The sequence below is a fragment of the Aethalodelphis obliquidens genome, unplaced genomic scaffold (assembly GCF_003676395.1).
Source record: "Aethalodelphis obliquidens isolate GAN/ISIS:26980383/991018 unplaced genomic scaffold, ASM367639v1 scaffold26, whole genome shotgun sequence".
NCBI classification, from domain to species: Eukaryota; Metazoa; Chordata; class Mammalia; order Artiodactyla; family Delphinidae; genus Aethalodelphis; species Aethalodelphis obliquidens.
In genome coordinates, this window is record NW_020837970.1 from 2,851,370 (window position 1) to 2,878,826 (window position 27,457).

General features: G+C 39.5%; 1 protein-coding gene across 3 annotated transcripts in view; it reads right to left on the minus strand.

Annotated features, from left to right (window-relative positions):
• The window catches only part of RAB27A (RAB27A, member RAS oncogene family), a 74,185-nt gene that overhangs the window by 18,530 nt on the left and 28,198 nt on the right, over window positions 1-27,457 (minus strand). For 2 of the 3 annotated variants that reach the window (XM_027123070.1, XM_027123072.1), the window contains exons 2-3: window positions 9,199-9,373; window positions 651-736 (exon numbers count right to left, since the gene is read on the minus strand). In XM_027123070.1, coding sequence (XP_026978871.1) covers window positions 651-736; window positions 9,199-9,351 — 239 coding nt within the window. In that variant the 5' untranslated portion in view covers window positions 9,352-9,373. Of the gene's footprint in view, window positions 1-650; window positions 737-9,198; window positions 9,374-13,677; window positions 13,699-27,457 lie in introns of those variants that run through there. The other variant, XM_027123071.1, reaches the window with a different exon arrangement.

Below are 27,457 nucleotides of genomic sequence, written 5' to 3' on the forward strand. Positions count from 1 at the left end.
ACGTGGGCCTCTCACTGTTGTGGTCTCTCCCGTTGTGGAGCACAGGCTCTGGACGCGCAGGCTCAGCGGCCATGGCTCACGGGCCCAGCCGCTCCGCGGCATGTGGGATCTTCCCGGACCGGGGCACGAACCCATGTCCCCTGCATTGGCAGGCGGACTCTCAACCACTGCGCCACCAGGGAAGCCCTACTGCAATTTTTAAAAAGTAACTTCATATGAAGATTTCATGTGACATTTTTGTCATGCAACCTCTGACCATATAAATTAATTCCAATGAGATTTTCTACTAGGTTTCAACAATCAGGTAAGAATAACGCATACAACTCTACGGCTTTCTTTGTGGTTGAGTGAACAGCAAAAGCAAACGGAGAAAAGTATACAGATCTAAAAAAAGGGTGGGAGAAAAAGAAAAAAGTCCATAAGTAAAAGGGTCCATTTTGAAAAGGATCCATTTTTCCTTTGACCTTGTACGAAATAAAGCCACCATTATCAGCTCACACTGATACATTTCCTGCTAATTTGGCAGCATGTCTTATCCAGGTGCAAATCAACTAATCAGCTGGCCTTTTCCTGCTCAGGTCACTGTGTGAAGAGCGCAGCTGTTTTTCCCCTTTCCTCCAGTAAGGAGCACGTAAGTGAAGATCTCATACCTCTCCTGCCCTGCTGTGTCCCATAACTGCAGGTGGATTCTCTGGCCTCTGCCAATGGCTCCATCTGGTCCATTGGCTCTGTACACCTAAAATGGAAAAATGAAAGAGAAAAAGAGAACTTCTGAGAGAACTTCTTCTCACTTTCCTATTCAGTACAACTCCCCTAAGCATCTAAACTTCTAAAGGAAATCCCATCTGGAATACAATCTTATTTGTATTTTATTCCAAATAATCGTCTTTGGGTAACACAATAATTTGTATTAAATGATGTATGTACATTATATATCTTTATAAATATATTACAAAATATACAAGTAATACATAATTTGTATTAAAAAATAATAATCAGCTCACCTTTCCTCAAAGTCCCCTCAGGTCACTAGTTTCAGGAAATATTACCTTCTCCCCATCCTATGTTTAAAAAGTACTCTTAAAACAATTTTATAGGAAGGGCCTCTGAAAATCTCTTCCTCCATTAAAGCAATAAAAACACTGGCAAAAATAGTCAAAATCAACTTTTTCCAAACCCTTAAAATTAACAAAAGCTTGCAACATTCCAAGGAGCACCTATTCAAGAAAAACAGCTGAATATCAGTAAAAATTGTAAATTTTGTGCCTTTTTAACTTGTCCTATTCCCATTCCCCCTCCCCAGCTCCACTGTAGCCTTGAAAACCAACAGATGCACAACTACAGTAGCTGTGAAAACCATCAGTGCAGCAACCGCTGTAGGAAGGAGAGGCAGAACAGGTTTGGAGTTCCCCAAAAGTCTCATCCCCAGAGTAGTGTCTGAAATCTGCCTGTAAAGCTCCATTCCCAAGTCTTGTCTTTATTTTATCTGACTTAACTTGCTCTACGAGAAAACCCTATCCTTAGACCATTTATTGAAAGCAATCAGCAGCAATTATTTAACATCACAGCTACCAAAGGCAGCAAGACCAGTTGGACCTAATCTAACCCAAAATCTTAAAGATAAGATATGAGATGTCCACAGAGAGATTTGAAAAGTTTCACAATATTCCTTGGAACCTACTAGGCCAGGCTCATGTGCATGGTTGTACATATGTCCAGGAAAGACCTAAAAATGCCCTAATCTCTCACCTTTGGCTGACCTTGAGACTCTTCTCAAGCAGAAGTGAAGGCTAAGGCAGAGTTGTAAACTGCCTGCAGGAGCATTAAGCAAACATCCCAGCACACACACGCAGAGTCCCTCAGAGAAAGCTGAGAGATATACTGGCTCAAGAATTTAAGAAACTTTCTGTCCACTCATTAGCTGACCACTAAGTTAACTAAGCAGAGACTTCAGTAGCTGCAGGTAACAAGAAATACAGACTTCACAGAATTAGCCCAAGAACATCACTAAACAAACAGTGAGGACAAAAATAAACGGGAGAAACAAGAAACCCTTGGGAATGGGGAGGAATCTGATTTCCAGAGTTGCTACATTCTATCAATGTAAATGTTCAGCTCTCAACAAAATTTATAAGACACACAAAGAAATAGGAACACACACACACAGATAAAGCAACCAAAAGAAACCATTCCTAAGGAAGCCCAGATGTTGAACTTACCAGACTTTAAATCAGCTATTATAAATATGTTCAAAGAACTAAAGGAAATCATGTCTAAGGAATCAAAGGAAAGTATGAGAATAATGCCTCACTGAATAGAGAATGTCAATAAAGAGATAGATATTATAAAAAGTAGTAAACAGACATTCTGGAGTTAAAAATTATAACTGAAGTGCAATATTCACTAGAGGGGCTCAAGAGGAGATTTGAACTGGCAGAAGAAATAATCACTGAATCTAAAGATAGCTCAACTGAGATCACCTAGTCTACTCACAAAAGAAAAAAAAAGGAATGAATAAAAGTGAAGAGAGGGAATTCCCTGGTGGCACAGTGGTTGGGAATCCACCTGCCAGTGCAGGGGTTGTGGGTTTGAGCCCTGATCCAGGAGGATCTCACATGCTGTGGAGCAGCTGGGCCTGCGTGCCACAACTGCTGAGCCTGTACTCTGAAGCCCACGAGCCACACTGCTGAGCCCGTGCGCCACAGCTGCTGAAGCCCATGCGTCTAGAGCCCGTGCTCGGCAGCAAGAGAAGCCACCTCAATGAGAAGCCTGCGCACGGCAACGAAGAGTAGCCCCTGCTTGCCGCAACTAAAGAAAGCCTACGCACAGCAACAAAGACCCAACACAGCCAAAAATAAATTAACTAATTTTTTTTTAAAAAGTGAAGAGAGTCTTGGAGACCTATGGAACACCATGAAACATACCAATATATGCATACTAGCAATCCCGTAAAAAAATAAAAATAAAAAAAAGGAGAGATAGAAAGAGGCAGAAAAAATATTTGAGGAAATAATAGCCAAAAACTTTCCAAATCTGATGAAAAACATTCATCTCCACATTCAAGAAACTCAGTAAACTCCAAGAAGGATAAGCTTGCTGATACTGACTAGACATATCACCACCAAACTGTCAAAATCAAAAGACAGAGAGAATTTTAAAAGCAGCAAGAGAAAAGTGATTCAGCACATGCAAGGGATCCCAATAAGACTAAGAGCTGATTTATCATCAAAAAAAATGAAGGCCAAAAGGCCGTAGGATGACAAAAAATGTTGAAAGAAAAAAGACTGTCAACCAAGAATCCTATATCCAGCAAAGCTATTCTTTAAAATTAAAAGAGAAATTAAGACAACCTCAGATAAACAAAAACAGAAAATTCATTGCTAGCAGAACTGCCCTGCAAGAAATAATAAAGACAGAGCTTCAGGCTGAGATGAAAGGACCCTAGCCAGTAATTCGAATCCATACAAAGAAATAAAGAGCACCAGTAAAGATAACTACGTGGGTCAATATAAAAGACAGTATAAATGGTTTTTTGCAACTCTTTCCTTCCATCTGATTAAAATACAATTGCATAAATTAATAATCATAAACCTGTGCTGATGGGCACACAGTATATAAAGGTGCCATTTGTATGACAATAACAGTGCAAAGTAAGGGGTAGGAAATGGAGCCACATAAGAGCAGAGTATGGCATTGAAATTAAATTGGTATTAATCCAAACTAGATTGTTAAAAATTAAGATGACAACTGTAATCCCTAGGGGAACTATTAAGAAGATAATTCAAAAAATATATAGTAAAAAATGAGAAGGGAATTTAACTAGTATACTAGAAAATATCTATGTAACACAGTTGCAAAGAAATAACAGAACAACAGAAAAAAGATAAGATACACAGAAAACAAGTAGCAAAATGGCAGATATAAATCCTACTTTATCAGTAATTATATTGAATATAAATGTATTAAAGACTCCAAGTGAAAGGCAGGGGTTGGTAGAATGGATTTAAAAACATGATCCAACTATATGCTATCTACAAAAGACACACTTTAAATTCAAAAAGGTGTAGGGAAAAGGATGAAAAAAATATATACCATGCAAACAATAACAAAGAGAGAGCTGGAGTGGCTATACTAATATGAGACAAAATAGACTTGAAGACAAAAAGAGTTATTAGAGACAAAGAAGGATATTTTATAATGATAAAAGGGCTGATTTATTAAGGATACATAGGGATAAAAAGAGAAATGAACAATTTGACAATAATATTTAGAGACTTCAATACTACTTTCAATAATGGATAAAACAGGGGCTTCCCTGGTGGCACAGTGGTTGAGAGTCCACCTGCCGAAGCAGGGGACACAGGTTCGTGCCCCGGTCCGGGAAGATCCCACATGCTGTGGAGCGGCTGGGCCCATGAGCCATGGCTGCTGAGCCTGCACGTCCGGAGCCTGTGCTCCGCAACGGGAGAGGCCACAGCAGTGAGAGGCCCGCATATGGCAAAAAAAAAATGAAAGGATAAAACAAGCAGGCAGATGAACAACGAAACAGAAGACCTGCAGAACACTGTAAGCCAATTAGACACAATAGACATCTACAGAAGATTTCACCCAACAACTGCAAAATACACATTCTTCTCAGGTTCACATGAAACATTCTCAAGGACAGACCGTATGTTAGGTCATCAAACAAGCCTCAATGAATTTAAAAAACTGAAGTCATACAAAGTATGTTCTCTAACCACAATGTGGTAAAATTAGAAATCATTAACAGAAAGAAATTTGGAAAATTCATGAATATGTGGAAATTAAACAATACAGTCTTAAATAACCAATGGGTCAAAGAAGAAACACAAGGGAAACTAGAAAATACTTTTAGATGAATGCAAAGCACAACATACAAAAAATATCAAGTGAACTTAAAGCAGTGCTCAGAGGGAAATTTTTAGCAGTAAACACCTATATTAAAAAACAAGAAAGATCTCAAATCAATAACTTAAACTTCAACCTCAAAAAACTAGAAAAATAAGAGTAAACTAATTCCAAAGCAAGCAGAAGGAAAGAAATAATAAAGATTAGAGTAGAAATAAATGAACTTTTCTTTGAAAAAAATCAAGAAAATTGATAAACCTTTAGTTAGACTAATCAAGGATAAAAATAGAAGACTCAAATTCTTAAAATCAGAAATGAAAGAAAGGACAACACTACCAACCTTACATATGTAAAAAGATTATAAAGGAATAGTATGAACAATTGTATGCCAAAATATTAGATAGCTTAGAAGAAATGGAGAAATTCCTAGACCCAAACAATTGAAACTAACTCAAGAAAAAATAGAAAATCTAAAGAAATATATAACCAATAAGAAGACTGAATTCATAATAAAAATAACTTCCCACAAAGAAAAGCCCAGGCCCAAATGCCTTCACTGATGAATCTGATCAAATGTTTACAGAAAAATTAACACCAATCCTTCTCAAACTCTTCTAAAATATAGAAAAGAAGGAAATACTTCCCACCTCATTTTATGAGGCCTATATTATCCTGACACCAAAATCAAAGATACGAGGGGAAGAAAAACTACAGACCAATATCCTCTCTGAATACAGACACCAAAATACTAGCAAAAAGAATCCAGAAAAATATATAAAGGATTATATACCATGACTGAGTAGAAGTTATCACGAGAACAAGAAGATTGGTTTAACATACAAAAATCAACCAATATTGATTTGTAATGGAATAGAACGGTTATAGAATAAAGGACTAAAACCACACGACCATTTCAAAAGATGCAGAAAAAGCATTTGAAAAAGTCCAACACCTTTCATGATAAAAATGCTCAACAAATTAGGAATAGAAGGGAACATCCTTGACCTGAAGAACAGCATCTATGAAAAATGCACAGCTTATATTACACTTAATGGTGACTGAATGCTTTCTCCCTAAAAGACAAGACAAAGATGTTCTCTCTGAACACTTCTATTCGACTTTTTACTGGAGGTTCTCATCGGGGCGATTAGGCAAGAAAAAGAAACAAAACATACCCAAGTTGGAAAGGAAGAAGTATAACAGAAGATGGGAATTCCGAACATCTATTTCCTATCTTGTATATAGGAAATCCTAAGGAATAAATACACACACAGATACATACACCCCCTACACACACATGTACAGGTTATATTAAAACTAATAAACAAGTTCAGTAAGGTTCCAGTATACAAGCTCAACTTACAAAATAAATTGTATTTTTATACACTGGCAAGGAACAATTCAAAAATAAAATTAAGAAAACAATTTAATTTATAATAGCATAAAAAGATTTAAATGCTTAAGAATAAATTTAATTAAAAAGTATAAAACATATTCTGAAAGCTATAAAATATTGTTGAAAGAAATTAAAGAAGATCTAAATAGGAAAACATTCCACGTTCACAAATCGGAAGACTTAATAGTGTTAAGATACCAATACTCACCAAATTATTCTACAGAGTCAATGCGAACCCTATCAGAATCTCAGCTGGCTTCTTTGTAGAAATTAACAAGCTGTCCCTAAGATTCATATGAAATTGCAAGGAACCCAAAACAATCGTGAAAAAAGACAAAGTGGGAGGACTCGTGCTTCCCAATTTCAAAACTTACAACAAAGCTACAGTAATCAAGATAGTGGCATAAGGATAGACATATAGATAAATGGAATAGAATTGAGAGTCCAAAAATAAACCCTTACATTTATGGTCAACTGATTTTCAACAAGAGTGTGAAGAACATTCAACAGGGGAAAGAATAGTCTTTTCAACAAATGGTGCTGAGACAATTATATATACACATGCAGAAGAATGAAGTTGTACCCCTATTCACCCTATACCCCAAAATTAACTCAAAATGGATCACAGATCTAAATGTAAAAGCTAAAACTATTTGCATATCATATATCTGATAAGAACATTTATCCAGAATACACACACAAAAAAACCTCTTAAAACTTAACAACAAAAAAACAACCAATTTCAAAATAGGCAAAGGATCTGAACAGACATTTCTCCAAAGATGATAAACAAATGGCCGATAAGCATATGCAAAGGTGATTGTTCCACAACATTCATCATTAGGGAAATTAAAGTCAAACTTGCAATGAGGTACCGCTTCACACCCACTAGAATGGCTACAATCAAATAGACAACAAGAAGAGCTGGTGAAGATATAGAGAAATTGGAACCCTCATACATGGTTGGTGAGGATGTAAAATGGGGCAGCATCTTCCGAAAAATGTGAAAGTCCCTCACAGTTAAACAGAGAGTTATCATATAGCCAGTCAAATCCGCTCCAAGCCTATATAAGTATATTGAAAACATAAGTTCACCCAAAAAATGTATATGAATATTAATAGAAGTATGGTTCATAACAGCTAAAAAGTGAAACAACTGAAATGTCCACCAATGGATGAATGGATAAACAAAATGTGGTATACCAATACAATGGAATACTATTTGATCATAAAAAGGAATGAAGTTCTGATACATGATACAACATTATGCAGAAAACATTACACTAAGTAAAAGAAGCCAGACGCAAAAGGCCACATATTGTATGATTCCATTTACATGATAAATCCAAACGAGCAAATCCAGAGAGTAGATTAGTGGCTGGGGGAGGGAAAATGGAAAAATGCTAAAGGATATGAGGTTTCTTTTGGGGTGATGAAATGTTCTAAAATTTGGTAGTGGTGACAGCTGCACAACTGTGAATATACTAAAATACCACTGAATTGTACATGTTAAATGGGTGAATTTTACATAAATTATATCTCAATAAAGTTATTTTTTAAAAACAAAGTTATAAAATGGGGATTAGTTAATAAATATAATCACAAGCATATAGGGGAGGGGCAAGATAGGGGTAGGGAATTGAGAGGTACAAACTACTATATATAAAATAAATAAGCTATAAGGATATATTGTACAATATATATATTGTACAATATATATAGCCAATATTTTATAATAAATAAATAAATATATATATATAATAAATATATATATATTGGGAATATATATATATATTGGGAATATAGATAGGGGTAGGGAATTGAGAGGTACAAACTACTATATATAAAATAAATAAGCTATAAGGATATATTGTACAATATATATAGCCAATATTTTATAATAAATATATAATAAATAAATATATATATATAATAAATATATATTGGGAATATAGCCAATATTTTATAATAACTATAAATGGAATATAATCTTTAAAAATTGTGAATCACTATATTGTACACCTGAAACTTATACAATATTGTACAGCAACTATACCTCAATTTTAAAATAATTTTAAAAAAAAGAAAGAAAAAGAAACAGACTCTTTGGTAGTGGAAGGCTTAGGGTGGATCAGAGGGAATGAATATTTCTGTCCTAGAAGCCAGAGACCATTCATTTTTCCCAGGTAGAATACTCTCCACTGCAGGGTTTCTGGCATTAATCTCCTGACTACTTGTTGACCTGCTTCATGGGAACAGCTGCTTTTTCAGTAAGAAATGTAGTTCCTGGACATACTAACCTCCTGCCTTCCTCCCTACCCCACAATAACTTGTCTTGCTGTCCTCTGAAATATAAATTAAATAAAAATATTTTAAAATATCCTCTTCCCTTATTCTGCAGAACCTTGCTGTTTCCTTGGTTACCTCCCAGATTCATATGCCCTACCGCCATTCCCATCCCTACTCCAACCTCACACTCCTGGTGGGATCAATGAGTTCTGCCACTTAGTGTTCCACATGCGATGGCTGAGGCCTTAATTAAGAGAAAATCCATTAAAAATGATATCAGAAATGGAAGAAATAGCCCACAAAACAGGGGTATGAGGAGCAGGGAAGATTGCAAGCTTCATAACAAAGGTACGAAGCAAATTCCACAAATAACTTTGTGGAAATCAGAAGGAACATACCAGCCAAAAGAGTATCAAGGAAATTTTTTTAAATCTTCACTTTTATTTTATCTGCTTGGTTTTATATGAAGTGTCCTCAGTTACAGCCTTTAATCACATTGCCCAGACTGAACATAATACACTCTCATATGTACCCTTTAATTTTAGATTCCAACCTTTGTCCTCCTAATTCCTACAAAGTAAACAAAACAGACAGGCAAATGTTGACTCAGATTATGTTTTTATATAGAAGGATACAGAACTTACCACTCTCTTTTCCCTGAAATCAATGCCGACTGTCGTGATAAATTTGGAGTTAAATTTACCATCTGTGTACTGGTAAAGTACACTGGTCTTCCCTACTCCAGAGTCTCCCAGAGCTAAAAACTTGATGAGGTAATCATAGTCTCCATCAGACATAATGAAGAACTCAGTGGTTCACCTGAAAAATACAAACAAATGTATATTTACCAAAAACCGATTAGAAAATATTAGAATCTTCCATGAATTAAATGACTTCCTTTAATATCCAGTTCATCAAGTACTTCTACGTAACACCTATGTGCCTAAGGGTTCTGTGAAGAGAGGATTAGACGTGATTCACTATCCCAAGGACTTAATCATTGGCTAGATGAGCTGCTACTGAATTTGTAGATAACTAACAGTTTAGGTTAAATTTATCGTGCATATTATAGTACTGTTAAGACAAAAATTCCAAGTGAGAATGAAAATCAAGAAGATAATGGTCACTAAGGCTTATACGCAGACCGTGTAGAACAAGAGTTGACAAAACAAAGAAAGAAAGGAGGAAGTTGAATATTACAGGAATAACAAAAATTCTTAGAGTGCAAGTGGTTCCAACTGCCCCTCCTTTTTCGAAGTCTCCTAGTGCTGCATCCTTGGCTTTTCTTTTTTTACTTGGACATTGAGGCAATTTCATTTATCCTATTCATTTTCACATGTGATTATCATTCCTTCAAAGATAATGTTAAGTTCACAAGTAAAACGTGGTTTGCAGCTTCCTTACAAATTATTGTTACTACATATTAAATCAGATCTTTCTAGAATATCACTGCTCACTTGAGAACTGAGTTCCACCATGAGGGCTCATTTATCTACATTTGCCTTGGTATTCTACAGGAAATGCTTCCAATTCAGCTCTTCAATATTGGCCAGAAGTCTACCTTTGAGAAGAAATATTCTTGGTTTTACAGCAAGACCTAACCATGGTTACTTTCTATCCTTTGCAATCAGCACTTTTCAAGATTGTTTTTATCCTCTAAATAGATTCAAACTATTCAAAATATCAGTCTGACTAGAAATACAGTCTGTCTCCAGGGAAGGCTTACTTCTTTTTATCCTCCCATTTCTAATACCGATAAACCCTCCTGAAAATCAGAAAAACAATCAGCTATTCCGTTACCACTGACAACTCTACCTGCCCATTCAACATACATATTCACCCATCCACATACACATCATATGCCCTACATTAGATGCTGCTGATTTTCCTCTCATTGTCCCCTTTTCACCCAGCCATCTCCTGCCCAGAAACTTTACCACAATTCTCAACGCTTCCTATAGGATTATTTCTATAGATCCATAAAATTCATAAAAGCTCAGGCAAGGACATTTATTGATTTTCAAGGTTGCCTCCCCCACCCTATCCTCAATTTGGTGACCCACCTTATGTTCAAAAATCCTGAATTCTGATCCCCAAGAGCTGCTTCAGTGACTTCCACAGAGTCCCTTAGTGCAGAGCTGTGGCCTCACATTCAGATATGGCTGGTCAGTTGACAAGGGCAAAGCCTCTACAAACATTTGGCATTCTATTTGCACACTATAAGGCGTGACACTGTACAGATGATGGCTTTCCTATGTTATAGCTTCTGTACGCACAGGTACAGGTTGCCAGCATTAATGGTGTGTAACAGAATGCCTCTCCAGAAGATGACCACTTGGATACAAATAAAGATTCTAGTACGTTTTATCACAGCATCTCACTCGGCTCCAAGTTATTCATAAATAAGAGCTAAGAATTGAAAAGTAGGTCCAGATAACATTGAATGATTTGGTGGGGGGGGGGGCTCCCGTCTAAATAAATGAGGAAGCTGAAAGCAACTCCAAATTCTGCAAGGAGAATGATGCAAGAAGTCGCTGTGGCTACCTTATTTCCTCTTTACTTTTTTTTTTTTTTTTTTTTTTGTGGTACGCGGACCTCTCACTGTTGTGGCCTCTCCTGTTGCGGAGCACAGGCTCCAGACGCGCAGGCTCAGCGGCCATGGCTCACGGGCCCAGCCGCTCCGCAGCATGTGGGATCTTCCCAGACCGGGGCACGAACTCGTGTCCCCTGAATCGGCAGGCGGACTCTCAACCACTGCACCACCAGGGAAGCCCTCCTCTTTACTTTTATTTTGAAAAAAGTTGGTCATTTTTATAACTAGTTTCTGTATCATTTCAGGTACAGGAGAAAATTTTGTCACCAATGGCATACTCTTCTAGAATTCTCTAAACCTACTTCAATGGAATTCAAAGACTGATGAACCTATCTCTGCTGCACCAAAATTTAATATGTTTAGTTATCATGGGAGAAGAATTACACAGGTAAGTCTACAAATGATCTTCATGGGTTTTGTCTTCTATTCGTGATGACAGCAACATATAACAGTTTGTTCCCAAACCAAACCATCATAAAGGAAGTGTTAACAACATACCACAACTGAAGGTATAGACACCACCATTGAAATTAATCATATTTTATACTCTTCAGACTGCACCTTTAGACAATTATCTGCCTTGTTGATCTGAAAATAAATGCTCAGACCTTCCATTTTCTGGGTTCAGTTTGCTAAAGAATGAAACAGAACCCAGAGAGTTTAACTCATTCGCACAGTCTAGAACATGTGTCTCCTAACTTCAAGTCCAATGTCCATTCTACCTCAAGCTTTGTGGCCATTACTCAAGTTTTTACAAATGGATGTTGGATTTAAAAGTGACCAGGTAGGATATCGTACAAGGTAGCCTAACAGGAAACATGTGACTTCTGAAGTCAAGCAGAGCTGGATTGGATTCCATATCTCCCATATACTGGCTACTCAGATGTTTTTCAGTCTTGGATTTTCAGGTTTCCATTCCATGAAAAAGAAAATGTACACTACTTCCCACCATTGTTCTAAGGATTGAATGAGATACTCTTTGTGGAGTGCCCAGCACAATGCTTGGCATAAGCTGGGTACTCAGTAAATGTTGGCTCACTCTCTTCTCCCCATTCTGGACACATCAGACAGGCTCTGAAGACCTAGAACAATTTCTGAAATTGCCTCTGGGCAGCTCAAAACATGTATTTCTGGCACAAAAGATTGCTGACTGGCTCAGAGTAGTTTACGGAGTCAGCAAACGTCACCTTCTTTTTTGGCTGGTTCAAACCATTTTCAATTAATTTTAAGTAGATATGTCAATTTCAAAAGAGTTATGACCAGCTTAAGAACGGGTTTAAATTGTATAAAACACTCTGATCCATACTAAAAAATTCATACTTGTTTAAAAGGATCTCAAAGGTTCATTCTGGTTCAGAGTGAAAGAGTTAAGTTCAGAGACATTCTACCTACAAAACCATTTCTGATTGATCTAAAGCCACTTAGTTAAAACCATATGTATTACTCAGCCATAAAAAGAAACGAAATTGAGCTATGTGTAATGAGGTGGATAGACCTAGAGTCTGTCATACAGAGTGAAGTAAGTCAGAAAGAGAAAGACAAATACCGTATGCTAACACATATACATGGAATTTAAGAAAAAAAATGTTATGAAGAACCTAGGGGTAAGACAGGAATAAAGACACAGACCTACTGGAGAACGGACTTGAGGATATGGGAAGGGGGAAGGGTAAGCTGTGACAGGGCGAGAGAGAGGCATGGACATATATACACTACCAAACATAAGGTAGATAGCTAGTAGGAAGCAGCCGCATAGCACAGGATATCAGCTCGGTGCTTTGTGACCGCCTGAAGGGGTGGGATAGGGAGGGTGGGAGGGAGGGAGACGCAAGAGGGAAGAGATATGGGAACATATGTATATGTATAACTGATTCACTTTGTTATAAAGCAGAAACTAACACACCATTGTAAAGCAATTATACCCCAATAAAGATGTTAAAAAAAAAAAAAACCACATGTCTCTAACCAAAATCATTTAGGTCTGGTTTTAGGAGCTCAAACTGCTTCACACTGGTTTTAGCTAGCTCAAATAAGCTCTGACCTGGACAAGTAGGTTCTGACTGGCTCACCTAAGGTTTGATTGGTTCAGAGCATATTCTACTGAATCAAGCTAGTGCTGACCAATTAAATCTATCTCCAACTGGGTCACAGTTGCTCTAATTTTATCAAACTGCTTGTAGTTGAAGGTAAAAACTGGCTCAAAACAGTCCAAGTTGACTGATAAGATGTTCAAACAGTTCAAGACTAAAAATGTAAAATGATACTCAGAAGCACCAAAAGCAATGGTTTGGTGCTTTTAAACTTATACCAAATCAACAAACTTAAAATTTTCCTTATAATTACCCCAGCTGTAGACAATCTGTACTCAAATATTTATCTCCATCACAGTACAGTCTCTTTCTACACTTGAACAGTTTGTACGTGTTAGAGTACAGAAAACAGGTTGGGAGAAGGGATACTGGCAGAGAATACGATAAACAACAGGGAAAGGTATGATGAGTGACACAGGCTTCCTCGGTTGAGAACTCACCTCCTGCCTTATTTCAAGGACCTGGCAGCAAAACACTGATCTGTAATCCAACAATAAAACAGAGATTTCAGCTGGGGGGAACCTTTAGCAAATTGGGATGCTATTTAGAGTTTGCCCTAAGTTGGTCACAATGACCAGGCTGTTCTGGGTTAACAGAGACCAGAATTCTAAAGAGTAAGGAAGCTGCTAGGAAATAAAAGTATTCAGGGAACAGGCAGGTCTTCAAATTGTTGACAGAGATTTTTCAGGGTATTGGTGGTGACAGGTTCCTTATCTGAGCTTACAGTCAGTTAGTCAAAGCCTAGAGTTAACGGAATCATTCCATCTTTCAGGAGAAAATAATTCTAGTCCATAGCAGACTACAATCCCAAACCCATGCTGCAGTCCTATATGTGGTTGTCTCGCCGCCGCTTACCACCACGAGGTAAAGACAACTAAATGTTAAGTTTCAGCTTCTGGTAGGTCTTCACGTAGAACCATCTTCATATTATTAAAAATTATTTTTGGGACTTCCCTGGCAGTCCAGTGGTTGAGACTTCGTCTTCCAATGCAGGGCGTGAGGGTTTGATCCCTGGTCAGGGAACTTAGATCCCACATGCCTCCGGGCCAAAAAACCAAAACATAAAACAGAAGCAATATTGTAAAAAATTCAGTAAAGACTTTAAAAATGATCCACATTAAAAAAAAGAAAATCAGGGCTTCCCTGGTGGCACAGTGGTTAAGAATCGCCTGCCAATGCAGGGGACACGGGTTCGAGCCCTGGTCCTGGAAGATCCCACATGCTGCGGAGCAACTAAGCCTGTGTGCCACAACTACTGAGCCTGCATTCTAGAGCTCACGTGCCACAACTATTGAAGCCCAGGTGCCTAGAGCCCATGCTCCACAACCAGAGAAGCCACTGCAGTAAGAAGCTCACGCACCACAACAAAGAGTAGCCCCCACTTGCCACAACCAGAGAAAGCCCACGCACAGTAATGAAGACCCAACGCAGCCAAAAATAAAAATAAATTTATTTTTAAAAAAAGAAAAAAAAATTTTTTAAAAAAGAGTATAAACATTTAAAAAAATTTTAATTAAAAAAAATTAAAATTATTTTTGCTTTTTATTTTTGTTACTCAAGTCCTGAGTGGTGTTTCTGGAACCTGTTCTTCAGAAAAAAAAAATACTCCACTCCCCAATTATGGAAATAACAAATTATTTTTATGTTGGCATTTTAGAGCAGACAGGGAAACAGTAAAAATACACAGTGCAGAATTTGGGGCACCCAAACAACATTTTGTGCACACAATTTCCAGCAAGCACTCCAACCTATTGATGCTTGGGAAGCTAGTTCATCAAGGCCTCCCAATTGCACTGCTCTTGCTAAAAATAAGTAAGATGCCCACATGTCAGGCACTTTACCTGCATTAGTGTAACAGCCCTCATCACAGCCCTAAAGGCAGGTGATACATACATCACACACACTTCCTCCCTCCGAGGAATCTCGGTGCCAGTCTATCATGAATGCCACAATGAAAGGATGAGGAAGTGGGTCTTGGGCAGTCTCTTCACATATTAACATGCGCTCAATTCCAATGAATTGTTGAGAGGCATAAAAAAAGTGGAAGTTAAGAGCAAGGACTCTAGAGTTGAATCACCTGGATATGAATCCAGTCATGTCACTTTAGAAAATTTAATGTCTTTTGCCTCGGGATCCCCATCTTAACAATGGGAATGATAACCTATTTTATTAATACTATCAAGTATCTGCTTTCTTAACTTCTTTAAAAGTGGAGTGCATCTTATATTTCACAGTCTTACCACCCATGACATCTTACAATTATTATTAAATAAGGTGGCACTGGAAATACAGTTGTGTGAAACCTTTCATTAGCAACTTCTAAGCAAAATCAAGAATGCAGCATCAACACATTTTAGATTCGATGGAGCACAACAGTAAATCTATCTCAGAGGGCTGTTGTGAGGATTGAGTATACATATAAAGTTTAGTTTAGAACAGTGCCTGGCACACAGTAAGTCCTGTATAAGTATTAACTGCTATTAGCATCATCAAGCAGTCTAGCTCTGAAGGGTCAATACGAAGGCAATATTTTTTCTTAGAAATGAAGAAAGAACTGAATCCCTAATTGAAAAATAAGATTAAAAAAAAAAAAGACTCTATGGAGATGTAATGGCCTATATGGGAAAAGAATCTTAAAAAAAAAAAAAAAGAGTGGACGTATGTATGTATATAACTGATTCACTTTGCTATACACCTGAAACTAATACAACATTGTAAATCAACTATACTCCAAAAAAATGTAAAAAATAAAATAAATTTTATCAAAAAAAGGAAAAAACAGAATCCATGGAGAGCACTTGAACCTAAGGTCACTTCTTTAAACACTGTACCTCCTGGAGGAAGTAGCAACTAAATACCTCAAGGAAATGTCTTCTAAAGTCAAGAATGCCCTCAATTTGAGACAGGCAAAAGATTTTCTTATTCATCTCATATCTATCTCTCCTCCTTACACAAATATTTTTTCAAAGTGATCTACACCCTCACTCTCAACAGATTAACAATAGAAAGCAAGGAACACCTACTTCCTCAACATGTACCATGTGGTGATAATTGCCTGGTGAGAGAAAGTCAATGATCTTCTTCCTTATTTTTAATTGCTTTTCAGGAAATAAGGTAGAAGAAATTGATTTTAGTTAAGTGCAAAGGGGAAAGCTCTCACTCTCTCTCTCTCTCTCTCTCTCTCTCTCTCTCTCTCTCTCACACACACACACACACACACACACTATAGCCCAAATTCTCCACGAAACTTCCTATTAAATTCGGTCAAAGATTCCAACCTTACGATCCCCAATCACTAGGCAGAATCATTCAAAATCTACTCCAGATAAGCCAGTTTTTAAAAGCCCAATTTTCCCTCTATCAACCACATTTAATACAGAGAGTAAAAAAGCAGGGAGGGATAATATTACCTGAACAACTACTATGTGACATGAATGGTAGTAGACATGGTTCTATTTTATCATCCTTAAGTGCAACTTAATGTCTGGGTAAGGCATAAAGAGAACGTTGTTTTCTTAATGTGGTGGCACGTAGGCTTGGGTTCAAATTCTGGACTCTTCTTGGTGTGACTTGGTCCAAGTTCTTCAAACTAAGTCTCCTCTCTTTCAACTACAAAGTGGAGATAACATTACTAACCTCACTGGGTTACTTTAAGGATGAAGTGACATAATCCACAGAAAGTTTTAGCACATTGCTTGGTTTGTGTTAAGTGTTCAACAACAGAAACTTCTTTTTAGCAACACTATTACTAACATATAGCCTCATCAAGTTCTTATTAGGCAAGGCATGTAATTTTATAACCTATTCTTAATGTAACCAGTACCTGAACCTTTAGAAAAAATAGAGAAAGAAAGTCAATTCAGGTGCAATCATTTAAGAGGTCTCTATCACAAAAGCTATCTTGGCATTCCAATCTAACAATGAGTTGGGTTTTTTTTTTTGCGCTACGCAGGCCTCTTACTGTTGCCTCTCCCGTCGCGGAGCCGTGCAGGCTCAGCGGCCATCTATCACAGGCCCAGCCGCTCCGCAGCATGTGGGATCTTCCCAGAGCGGGGCACAAACCCGCATCCCCTGCATTGGCAGGTGGACTCTCAACCACTGTGCCACAGGGAAGCCCAACAGTGAGTTTTAACTGGGTGATTTTTGGCAATTTCAGAGCTAGAGTGTTCATTATAAAAGCATTTTATAATGGGGAATTCCCTGGTGGTCCAGTGATTAAGTCTCCTCATGCTTCCATTGCAGGGGGCCTGGGTTCGATCCCTGGTCGGGGAACTAAGATCTCACAAGCCATGAGGAAAAACCAAAAAAAAAAAAAAAAGCAGCACTTTATAATGTACCAAGGTATGAGTAGGGACAACTTGTGTTTACCAGATGAGCTCTGGCTACAACTATCTTAGATCACTGCAATTGCTATACCCTGAAGTGACATACATTTACTTTCACTGCAAAAGCAAGATGTGTACTGCCCAAGAGTGGGGCTCCCCATTTCCACAAGAGGAGATAGCCTCTGCCCTCTGTGCACGTGACCTTCCTCTTCTCAATTTCTGATCTAGTGTGAGTAGATAGGTTTCTGCCCTCCTAAATAGGTTGACAGTAGAATAGATGAAATTATAAACAAAGAGCTTATCTTGTTTGTGCAAAGATCTTAGGTAGAGAGAAGTAAGTAGAAATGTAATGGCATTGAAGAATAGACAGAAATTGGAATCTGTTTCATAGTTATATAATAGATCCACCCTTAACACTGAGAAGAGAGGTACATAGCTAAAAACTGACAATCTAAATTTACATACAATTTGGCTTAATATTTATAAATGTGCCTCTTACACAGGAATATTCCATTTTCCCCAATTACACAAAGTGAAAAGACTAAATTATAGCATTCGATGATATTCCAACATAGTAAGTTATTCAGAGAAAAAATAAAATCATCTACAAACACTACTGAATTAAATATACATTCCCAAATACTACCAGGACATCCAAATATATCATTTGTAAAAGCATCCTTCAGCCATTTGCAATTCCTTATGAGTATTAAAAAAGAAAAAATAAGCAGTCTCAATCCAGGAGTTGACCTACTATTTCTGAAATGTTACCATCACCTCAGTAGGTGACTAACATAAGCCAGTAGTCAAATAATACAAGCAACTACACATTAAGAAAGAAGTGGGCACTGGAATGATTCTTGAAAGTAGAAAATGTTCTTCTGGAAGACCACTGTCAGCGACTCAAATGAGATACTGGCTTCTTTGTTTTTGTAAGATGTGGAGATCATCGATTCATTTACTCAAAAGGCATTATTTGCTGCCCACGCCTCTTTTACGATCAGAATATAACTGTTTACAGAAATTTATGGAAAGTAAATACTGGGTGTTATTTACTTACAGTTTGTGACAAGTACATCTTATTTTATAGACACAGGGTAATAGGAATAAAGGCGTACTACAGAAACTGTCCTTTGTAAAATATAGACAATACAGTGGCAATAGGAGTGGCTGTTTGGTTTGCCGACTAATATCTCAAATAAGGTGAAAGTAGCCCCATAATGGCCCCAACCACATGTCCCTGCAATGGAATGTCCCACCCATGGCTAAACGTGCTTCCTAATGACACCGTAAAGCAGGAAATTCTTGGAGAATTCTTGGAATTCTCCAAGAAGTCCACAGAAGTGCAAAACGTGTAAAGTCTACTCCCACTCAGTGGTTGCTTTCTGCGAGCACATAGAAAACAGTAAGACATAGGTGTTGGAGTCAGGGTCTCCTCAATTCAAACAGGGGACCACCACCTACTGGTGTAAAGTGAGTAGCAAAATGCATGATGGAGATCAATATATCGTAGCTGTTCTTATGACTACGAGAGATTAAGGTTTGAACACTGACCTTATGGCATTAAGACTGGTGCTTTTTCCACTATTCCTTAAGAGGGACACTGAACCTAATAAATCTCCTAAAGAATGGAGTAAAAATATTTTCCGAAAATGGAACAGGAGGAGTGACCTAAGCTACCTGGAAGGTAGCTGCAAGACCAACTGATTCATAGAGGGAATTCTGCTATTAAGTTCTGAAGAGGTAGAAGTGAAGAGCCTTTGGTTATGTCAGAGTGATGCCAAACTCCTGGGCCCAAGACTCAAAGGTGGAAATATCGGGAGTGACTGTAGTCCTGGCTACCGCAGCCAGGACTGGAAGGATTACAAACCAAGTAGCACTCAAAGGACTTGAAATTGAAAAGTGCATTTCCATGAATTGGGAGATTGGGATTGACATGTATACACTGATGTGTATAAAATGGATGACTAATAAGAGCCTGCTGTGTAAAAAAAATAAAGTAAAATTCAAAAAGAAAAAAAAAAGTACATTTCCAAGGTTGCAAAACACAGAACACCTTTCCATTTGTGACCTAGAAATGGAGTCAGGGATTCTGGCCAAGCCTGGTCCTCCCGGAATATGCGAGGGTTGTAAAGGCCTCTGACCAACACAACCTAGCTGCCCTCTTGCATCTCACCTGCCTCAAAGTTTTTCATGTGCTGAAACACAGGAAAGATGTTGATTTGTCAGAGGAAATGCACCAAATCAAGAAAAGAATCACTTCACTTTGTGATGGAGCAATGAGGCTTCTTTCATTCCAAGAAAAATTTTAGGAAGGAAAAACAATTGTGAATTAGAAGAATCAAGACCTGTTGAGGATGACTGTCCAAATAATAAAAACGATTAGATTAATATCCCTGAGTGGGCAGTAGCTGGGGAGGAGAGGGATTCCTTTACCATTGCCTTTTTTAAAAACTAAAATGAGTGCTCTATATTTATTCACCCCGTAGAGACACTGTGTCCAGAATATACCACCACCCTGCCTTTCCAGACCCAATCATTTGCACACCAGGATATTATTTTCACTGTTGTTTTTTTAGGGTGACTTCTACAGTGTACTGTAACCATTTCCCTGACTTCTTAAACAAAGGGCATAGACCATACCTCACCTTTTCTGTGATGAGATACCGTAACTGTATACTTACAGGAACTGTGAATGGTGAGGGCTCGTATCCCACACACCCTACTCTGAAGGCTAAGATGAAGCATCAGTTTGGCACACAGATACTTACAAAGGCCACTAAGATGCACCAGACAGGGCTTCACATCTCCCTCGTCCTGCCTACACCACAGCCTCACCCATGCTGACCACACCAGGGCACAGCCGTTCTCCACCCCCAGGGACATGCTTCTCAGGTGCAGTCTGGCTTACAAAAGCACACAGGAGTCCATCTCTTCACAGCTGGCTTTCTTTCTTTTTTTTTAATATAAATTTATTTATTTGTTTGTTTTTATTTTTGGCTGTGTTGGGTCTTTGTTGCTGCACACGGGCTTTCTCTAGTTGCGGCGGGCGGGGGGGCTACTCTTCGTTGCAGTGCGCGGGCTTCTCATTGTGGTGGCTTCTCTTGCTGCAAAGCACGGGCTCTAGGCACGCGGGCTTCAGTAGTTGTGGCTCGCGGGCTTCAGTAGCTGTGGCACGAAGGCTCTAGAGCGCAGGCTCAGTAGTTGTGGCGCGTGGGCTTAGCTGCTCCGCGGCACGTGGGATCTTCCCGGACCAGGGCTCGAACCCTTGTCCCTTGCATTGGCAGGCAGATTCTTAACCACTGCACCACCAGGGAAGTCCCATGCACAGCTGCTTTTCTTTTCCACAGTCTCCTATCCACCCTACAACACCCCCATGTTGGGTTCTAACAGTCCCACTTCTATCCATTACCCTGAGCCTCTCTACTCTTTCTTGTCCCTCATCTCCACGTACTCTTCCCAAACTCCAGTTTGTGTGTGCAAAAACTGACCTCACACCAACAACACCAGTCCATGAATACTGGTGCTTTCCTTGTAACAGTGAGCTGCTATATCAATTTCAAGGTACTGGGCTCTCCTCCATAAGCTCATTTGCTACTCTGTCTTCAGGGACTTCTGCTTTTCCAATAAGGAAAGTCTTCCCCCAGCTAAGTCTGGGAACAGAGCCGTTTCAGAAACCCAAGTGCTTCTCCACTGTGCCAGTTTGGGGTTTACCATATACTGATGAAAAGGCAGCATAGTGACACAAGTTAATCATGAGTTTAAAAAACTAGTGTCTGAGGACTTCCCTGGTGGTGTAGTGGTTAGGAATCCACCTGCCAATGCAGGGGACACGGGTTCGAGCCCTGGTCTGTGAAGATCCCACATGCTGCGAAGCAACTAAGCCCGTGCACCACAACTACTGAGCCTGTGCTCTAGAGCCCGCAAGCCACAACTACTGAGCCTGCACGCCACAACTACTGAAGCCCGCGTGCCTAGAGCCTGTGCTCTTCAACAAGAGAAGCCACTGCAATGAGAAGCACGCGCACCGCAATGAAGAGTAGCCCCCGCTCGCTGCAACTAGAGAAAACCCGCACATAGCAACGAAGACCCAACACAGACAAAAATAGATAAAAAAGAAATAAATTTATTTTTAAAAAACTAGTGTCTGTAAATATTCCACCATGTGTTAACTTAGTTCTTTTAAAAACAGTAAAATAGGCTCAGAAATATCAAACTATTTCCTGATGTTTTAGCACCACAAAACAACAGTACTAGGATTCTTAGCCTCTCTCGTTTGGTGTCAATAAGCTCTAAACAGCCAGCTATAGGTCTTCCTGGTCCTCGATCAGGTCCACTCTCTCCATTTAATATACTTACAATACATGTTTAACTGCTCCCTAAATATCATATTCTTTAATAGCTGAATCAAAAGGAAAGAAGAGAAACTCACCTGTGGTGCAGGTCCAATCTGATATACTTCTTATTGATTCTTGCCCCGTTCCACCTATGCAGTAGGCAGTCTTAGCAGGGACTGTTTGCATTTCTATCAACAGTTTTTTATAGACTAGGGCGTGCCTTGGGTTTACTTATGCAAAAGAGGACTGAGGTACTTGCAGCCATCCAGTCTATTTCTAAATCAGCCTGTCAGATCACAGTTGGCTTTTTTGCGATTGTTGTTGTTTTTTCTAATTTTCTTACCTTTGAATCAGTAAATGCTGCCTAATATCACATTTGGGGGGATTTGTTAAGTTTTACGAATGTCCCCTGGTTGCGTAAAAAGGATCTGTATTCCCTGTTTGTTGTATGCAGAATTACGTATGTACTAGTTCAAGCTAGTTAGTTGTATTTTTCAATCTGATATATCCTTGTTTATGTTTTCCTACTTCACCTGTTAGGTTCCGAGAAAAAACTGGATCGTATTTATTTTTAGAAAATAAGCACAAGACAATGTCTTAAACGAGATGAATATAGCAAATCATAAAAGAATAAGGCACTGCAGTTCTTATTAGAGAGGCCTCAAGTCTGTGGAGCTCTGGGACCCACTGAGGTTCTTTAGGAGTCTATAAACTTTTATTCAAATGTCCTTTTTCTCTTTATTGTTATTTTTTTTAACTGGAATAAAAAGTTACAGCCAAACGAGTTATATACCACATTTAGAGACCTCCAAATTGTTCACTTACTGCCTGGCTAAGTTATTTGCTTCTGCCTTTAGTGCATACATATTATTTGGAATTCTTATAAATCTGACATTAATTGAGAAGGCTATAATTTGCACTAGGCTTTTGTCATTCTCTTTCCTTTTTAAAAAAAGTTTGGAGTGGATTCACATGTCCACTCTTATGAGAATATTTAAGGAAGCATATGTGAGGCACACTCAGTAAATGACAGAAAGGCTCAGGCACATCTGTTCAGCACATGCTGGCTTTTACTCAGTTAGAACAATTGAGCAATAAGGAATGAACACAGTATGCTGCATCCTAACATTCTATTATAGAGCACTGCAGACATGATTTTATGTTTGGGGAGCTTCTTCTCTGACTTAGAGCTACGCTAAGCTTGGGTTACTTCTTGTTCATAGCAGATCAGTGTTTTCACAGCCAGCTGAATACTCTTGCATAGCATCTCAGAAAAGCTACATAGTATCACTGCAGCAAATCTTTCGCTCCCTCAGAAAACTGCTCTGGTCCAGCTGGTTGCAAACTTTCTTTAGCAAGGTTCTTCAAATGAAATCTTACCTGGCACTTTAACATATAAAACAGGTGAAAGTAGAACCACTCTGGTAAAAGAAGTGAAGGTAAGACCCCACCTCCAAGGCCTGTGGACCCAACAAAGTCCTAACAAGTGCTCCATTGTACACATGTGGAAAATCAACGTGGAAAGCTCGACCTCAATGGCTCTGAATCATCTCGTTTACCTTCAGCTTTGTACCCAACACTTCCTGCCTGCCTAAACACCTCAAACTGACACCTCATTACAAGGTATGCTACACTTTTTTATTCAGCATCTCCTAAAAATGCCATGTCTCAAATCTCATCCCCTTACCACAACCTTAGGACTCTTCTTATCTGGGACTGAAAATCTGGAATGTATTGGGTGACCCTGGTAAGAATTCCAAGAAGGGCTACCTGGAGCTTCACAGAATAAGTCTGTAGGAAAGGACAATGATCACTGGGTCAATCAAAGGGAAAGAAGAGTTGTGGATCTAAGGCTGAATAGTCCAGGGAAAATCTAGATCAAACTGGCTAGAAGTGAAGCAAGGGGCAGCATCGCCCTTGGGACAGAAAACCAGTGTTCTTGAAAAAGGGAACTATTGGGAGGATGTTTATAACCAGCTACACTGGTGATCTTTTCCCAAAGGGCATTATAAAGCATAGCCATGTCAGTCTCAATGGACTCAACAACCTATGCTTGGGTGGAACCCTCAAAAGTCAAGATATGCTTTGAAGACCACAATGAAATGTTGATATAGCAAACTTAAAATAACTGAGAATATGTTATTTTGTGCTACGTCAGAAGCCACTTTGTACTAAAGTACAGCACAGGATAACACAAAGCAGCATAAATTTTAAAAAATACTGATGGGAGAAAAACTTAAAATTTTCTCCACTAACTTGATTTTTTTCTATAAATTCAAAAGAAATTGCTAGTATTGTACTTTCTCCATAGAACCCCTTGTTCAGCTAATGGCTATGTCATGAGGAATGTTTCATATGAAAGGACTGCTACTGGGACTTCCCTGGTGGCGCAGTGGTTAAGAATCCACCTGCCAATGCCAAGTCCTGGTCCAGGAAGGTCCCACATGCCGCGGAGCAACTAAGCCCTTGCGCCACAACCACTAAGCCTGTGCTCTAGAGCCCGCAACCCACAACTCCTGAGCCTGCGTGCTGCAACTACTAAAGCCCGTGTGCCTAGAGCCCGTGCTCCATGACAGTAGAAGCCACCGCAATGAGAAACCCGCGCACCACAACAAAGAGTAGCCCCCGCTCACCGCAACTAGAGAAAGCCCACACGCAGCAATGAAGACCCAAAGCAGCCAATAAATAAATAAATTAATTTAATTTAAAAAAAAAAAAAGAAAGGACTGCTACTTAGAACCATTAGAAAGTTCCAGGGAAGGAGGAAAGGGCATGGGGAAGACGGGAACAGAGCAATCCCTAGTGTTCCCTACCAGAGCAGGCAGCCTCATATGAAGATGGCATAGAACCAACTTCAGGCCAGAAGAGGGAGATTCAAATGGAGGTCCCAGACAGGTGGACAAAGTCACATCAAAGTCAAACACCAAAAAAGTAAGGAGCAGATCAAAAAGGGGAGAGATGGCTTGTGGATTTGAGGAATTCAGGAGGACAGCTAGCCATACAGACTGGGAAGACCAGTTGCTCATCAGAGCTAGTAGGAACACCACCTAGAAAAGACCCAGGTAGTTGTTACTTTATCAAAAGCCAGAGAGATTCTTCCTTTCTAAGTCAGGGCAATTTATTCCATCTACTTGCTCTCCCCTGCTTAACCTATCCAATTTCAAAGGCTCCCTAATCAACCCAAACAGGTTCCTTCACTAAGTTTCCTCCAGCTGCCCTGAGCAAATGGAAAAGTCAAGCATCCAGGTTAGAACTTGGTTCCCAAAGCCATACCTGTCTTTGTCATCAGCCAAGCCTGGGATAAGGACACCTATGGGAACCAAGCTCCTATTTTCTTTTTTTTTGTGGGGGGGGATGGGTAAGAAGTGGATTTATATAACACAAAATAAAGATTCTGTGTTAGCAAGGAAACTATGAATCAGCAAGAGAACAAGCTTCTATTAGGAAACTGGACATTTACCACATACATTCTAGTGCAAGAGGTTTTACATTGTTAAGATGCAAAATGTTTATTTACTCAGGAGATGCAGTGTGATTTTCCAAACCAAAATCTGGGGCATGAGGTCTGTCAGTGGATTTTCATGACCATTTTGGGAAAAAGGCAGAATCGGGAATATAGTTTAGTTACCAAAGTACTGGAATTTCTAAAGCACCTCACTAATTTACAGGGCAAATACACAGAGAAGAAAGTGAAATGAAGCAGTATCGGAAAAGCCATGGAGTTGGCCATCACAACACACCTCTGTGCACAGAGGACATGTGCAATCATTTGAGTTCCCTTCACTTCTGACCATCAGGGCTCAGGACTGAGACCCTACTGATCGCCGTAGTAGAGAAAGGGGAAGGGAAGTTGTTTCAATGGCAACATCCTCACCTACTTATGTTCCTCTTCTCACAGTCTCAGTAATTAACAGTATGATCACGAACTAAGCCAAAAGTTTCTCTACCCATTCCACTCTTAGCCTGGAAACCAGTCCTCCTAGGCCACATCATGCTCTGGATATTCCTTTAACCAATGTTTTCTCAATATGTATGAGTGCTTTATCTTGGTTAACTTGGACGGGTATTACACTACTTCTGAGTACTCCTCTCCCATTCCTCAGCTCCCCAGTAAACTTGCGTATTGCCGGGACTGTTCTTCTTGTGTGTCGCTTCCCCTCCACACCTCACTGCTGGACTTAAAACAGGCCAGCTGTCACTCAATTGCTAATTGTGTCTACCATCTGGCTTTCTCTGACAGCCTTTTCCTTCCTCTGTTTCCCTCTGTTCCCTGCTGATTTCATTCAGGAATGACTCATAAGGTGTCTTGGAGCTCCACTGATAGCGGCTCTTTTTTTTTTTTTTTTTAATAAGTTTATTTATTTATTTATTTATGGCTGTGTTGGGTCTTCGTTGCTGCGCGCAGGCTTTCTCTAGTTTTGGCGAGCAGGGGCTACTCTCCATTGCAATGTGTGGGTTCCTCATTGCAGTGTCCTCTCTTTGTTGCGGAGCACGGGCAATAGGCTCACGGGCTTCAGTAGTTGTGGCACGAGGGCTCAGTAGTTGTGGCTCGCGGGCTCCAGAGCGCAGGCTCAGTAGCTGTGGCGCACGGGCTTAGTTGCTCTGCAGCATATGGGATCTTCCCGGACCAGGGTTCGAACCTGTGTCCCCTGCATTGGCAGGCGGATTCTTGACCACTGAGCCACCAGGGAAGTCCCTAGCTGCTCTTTTTTGGTAAATTAAATTATATTTGCATTCAACTCAACAGTATTTGATAAGCAGTTTCTATGTGCCCAGTACTGTGTTGGCAACTACAAATGGCACAAGAGAAATATGAGAACCCTCAAGAACTTGGTAATTGGGATGAGCAAATAAAATGAACTCACTTCCAACAAAGGACAAATAAGACAAGATAATCAGGAAGCAAAATGTCACCCAGCCCAGGATATCAAAAGTGAAATGGGGGGCTTCCCTGGTGGCTCAGTGGTTGAGAGTCCGCCTGCCGATGCAGGGGACACGGTTCGTGCCCCGGTCCGGGAAGATCCCACATGCCGCAGAGCGGCTGGGCCCGTGAGCCATGGCCGCTGAGCCTGCGCGTCCAGAGCCTGTGCTCCGCAACAGGAGAGGCCACGACAGTGAGAGGCCCGCGTACCACAAAAAAAAAAAAAAAAAAAAAAAAAGTGAAATGGGCTTGATGTCAGAACACCTGGATTCTGCAACGTACTTCCTAGCTGTGTGATCTCGGGCAAGTCACGTAACCTCTCCCAGCCTGTTTCCTCAATATGGGAGTGTTTATCTAGCAAGATCACTGGGAGGATTAAAGACCCCAAGAGGTCAGAAACAGGGCACAATCTGACCAAGGCTTCAAGCAGAAACCAGGGCCTTAGCTGAACACCTTCAAAGCCGGAAGAGATTTACCTCAGTGGTGGTGAGTAGGAAAGATGGAATGTTTGGTGCAAGAACATGTTTTGACTGCAATTTAACAAGTATTGAGAAGCCCTGTTAACTACTTCAAAGGCTACGAATGTAAATACGATATAGTTCTTTCCCTCAAAATTTACAGTCAGAGAAACATAAGA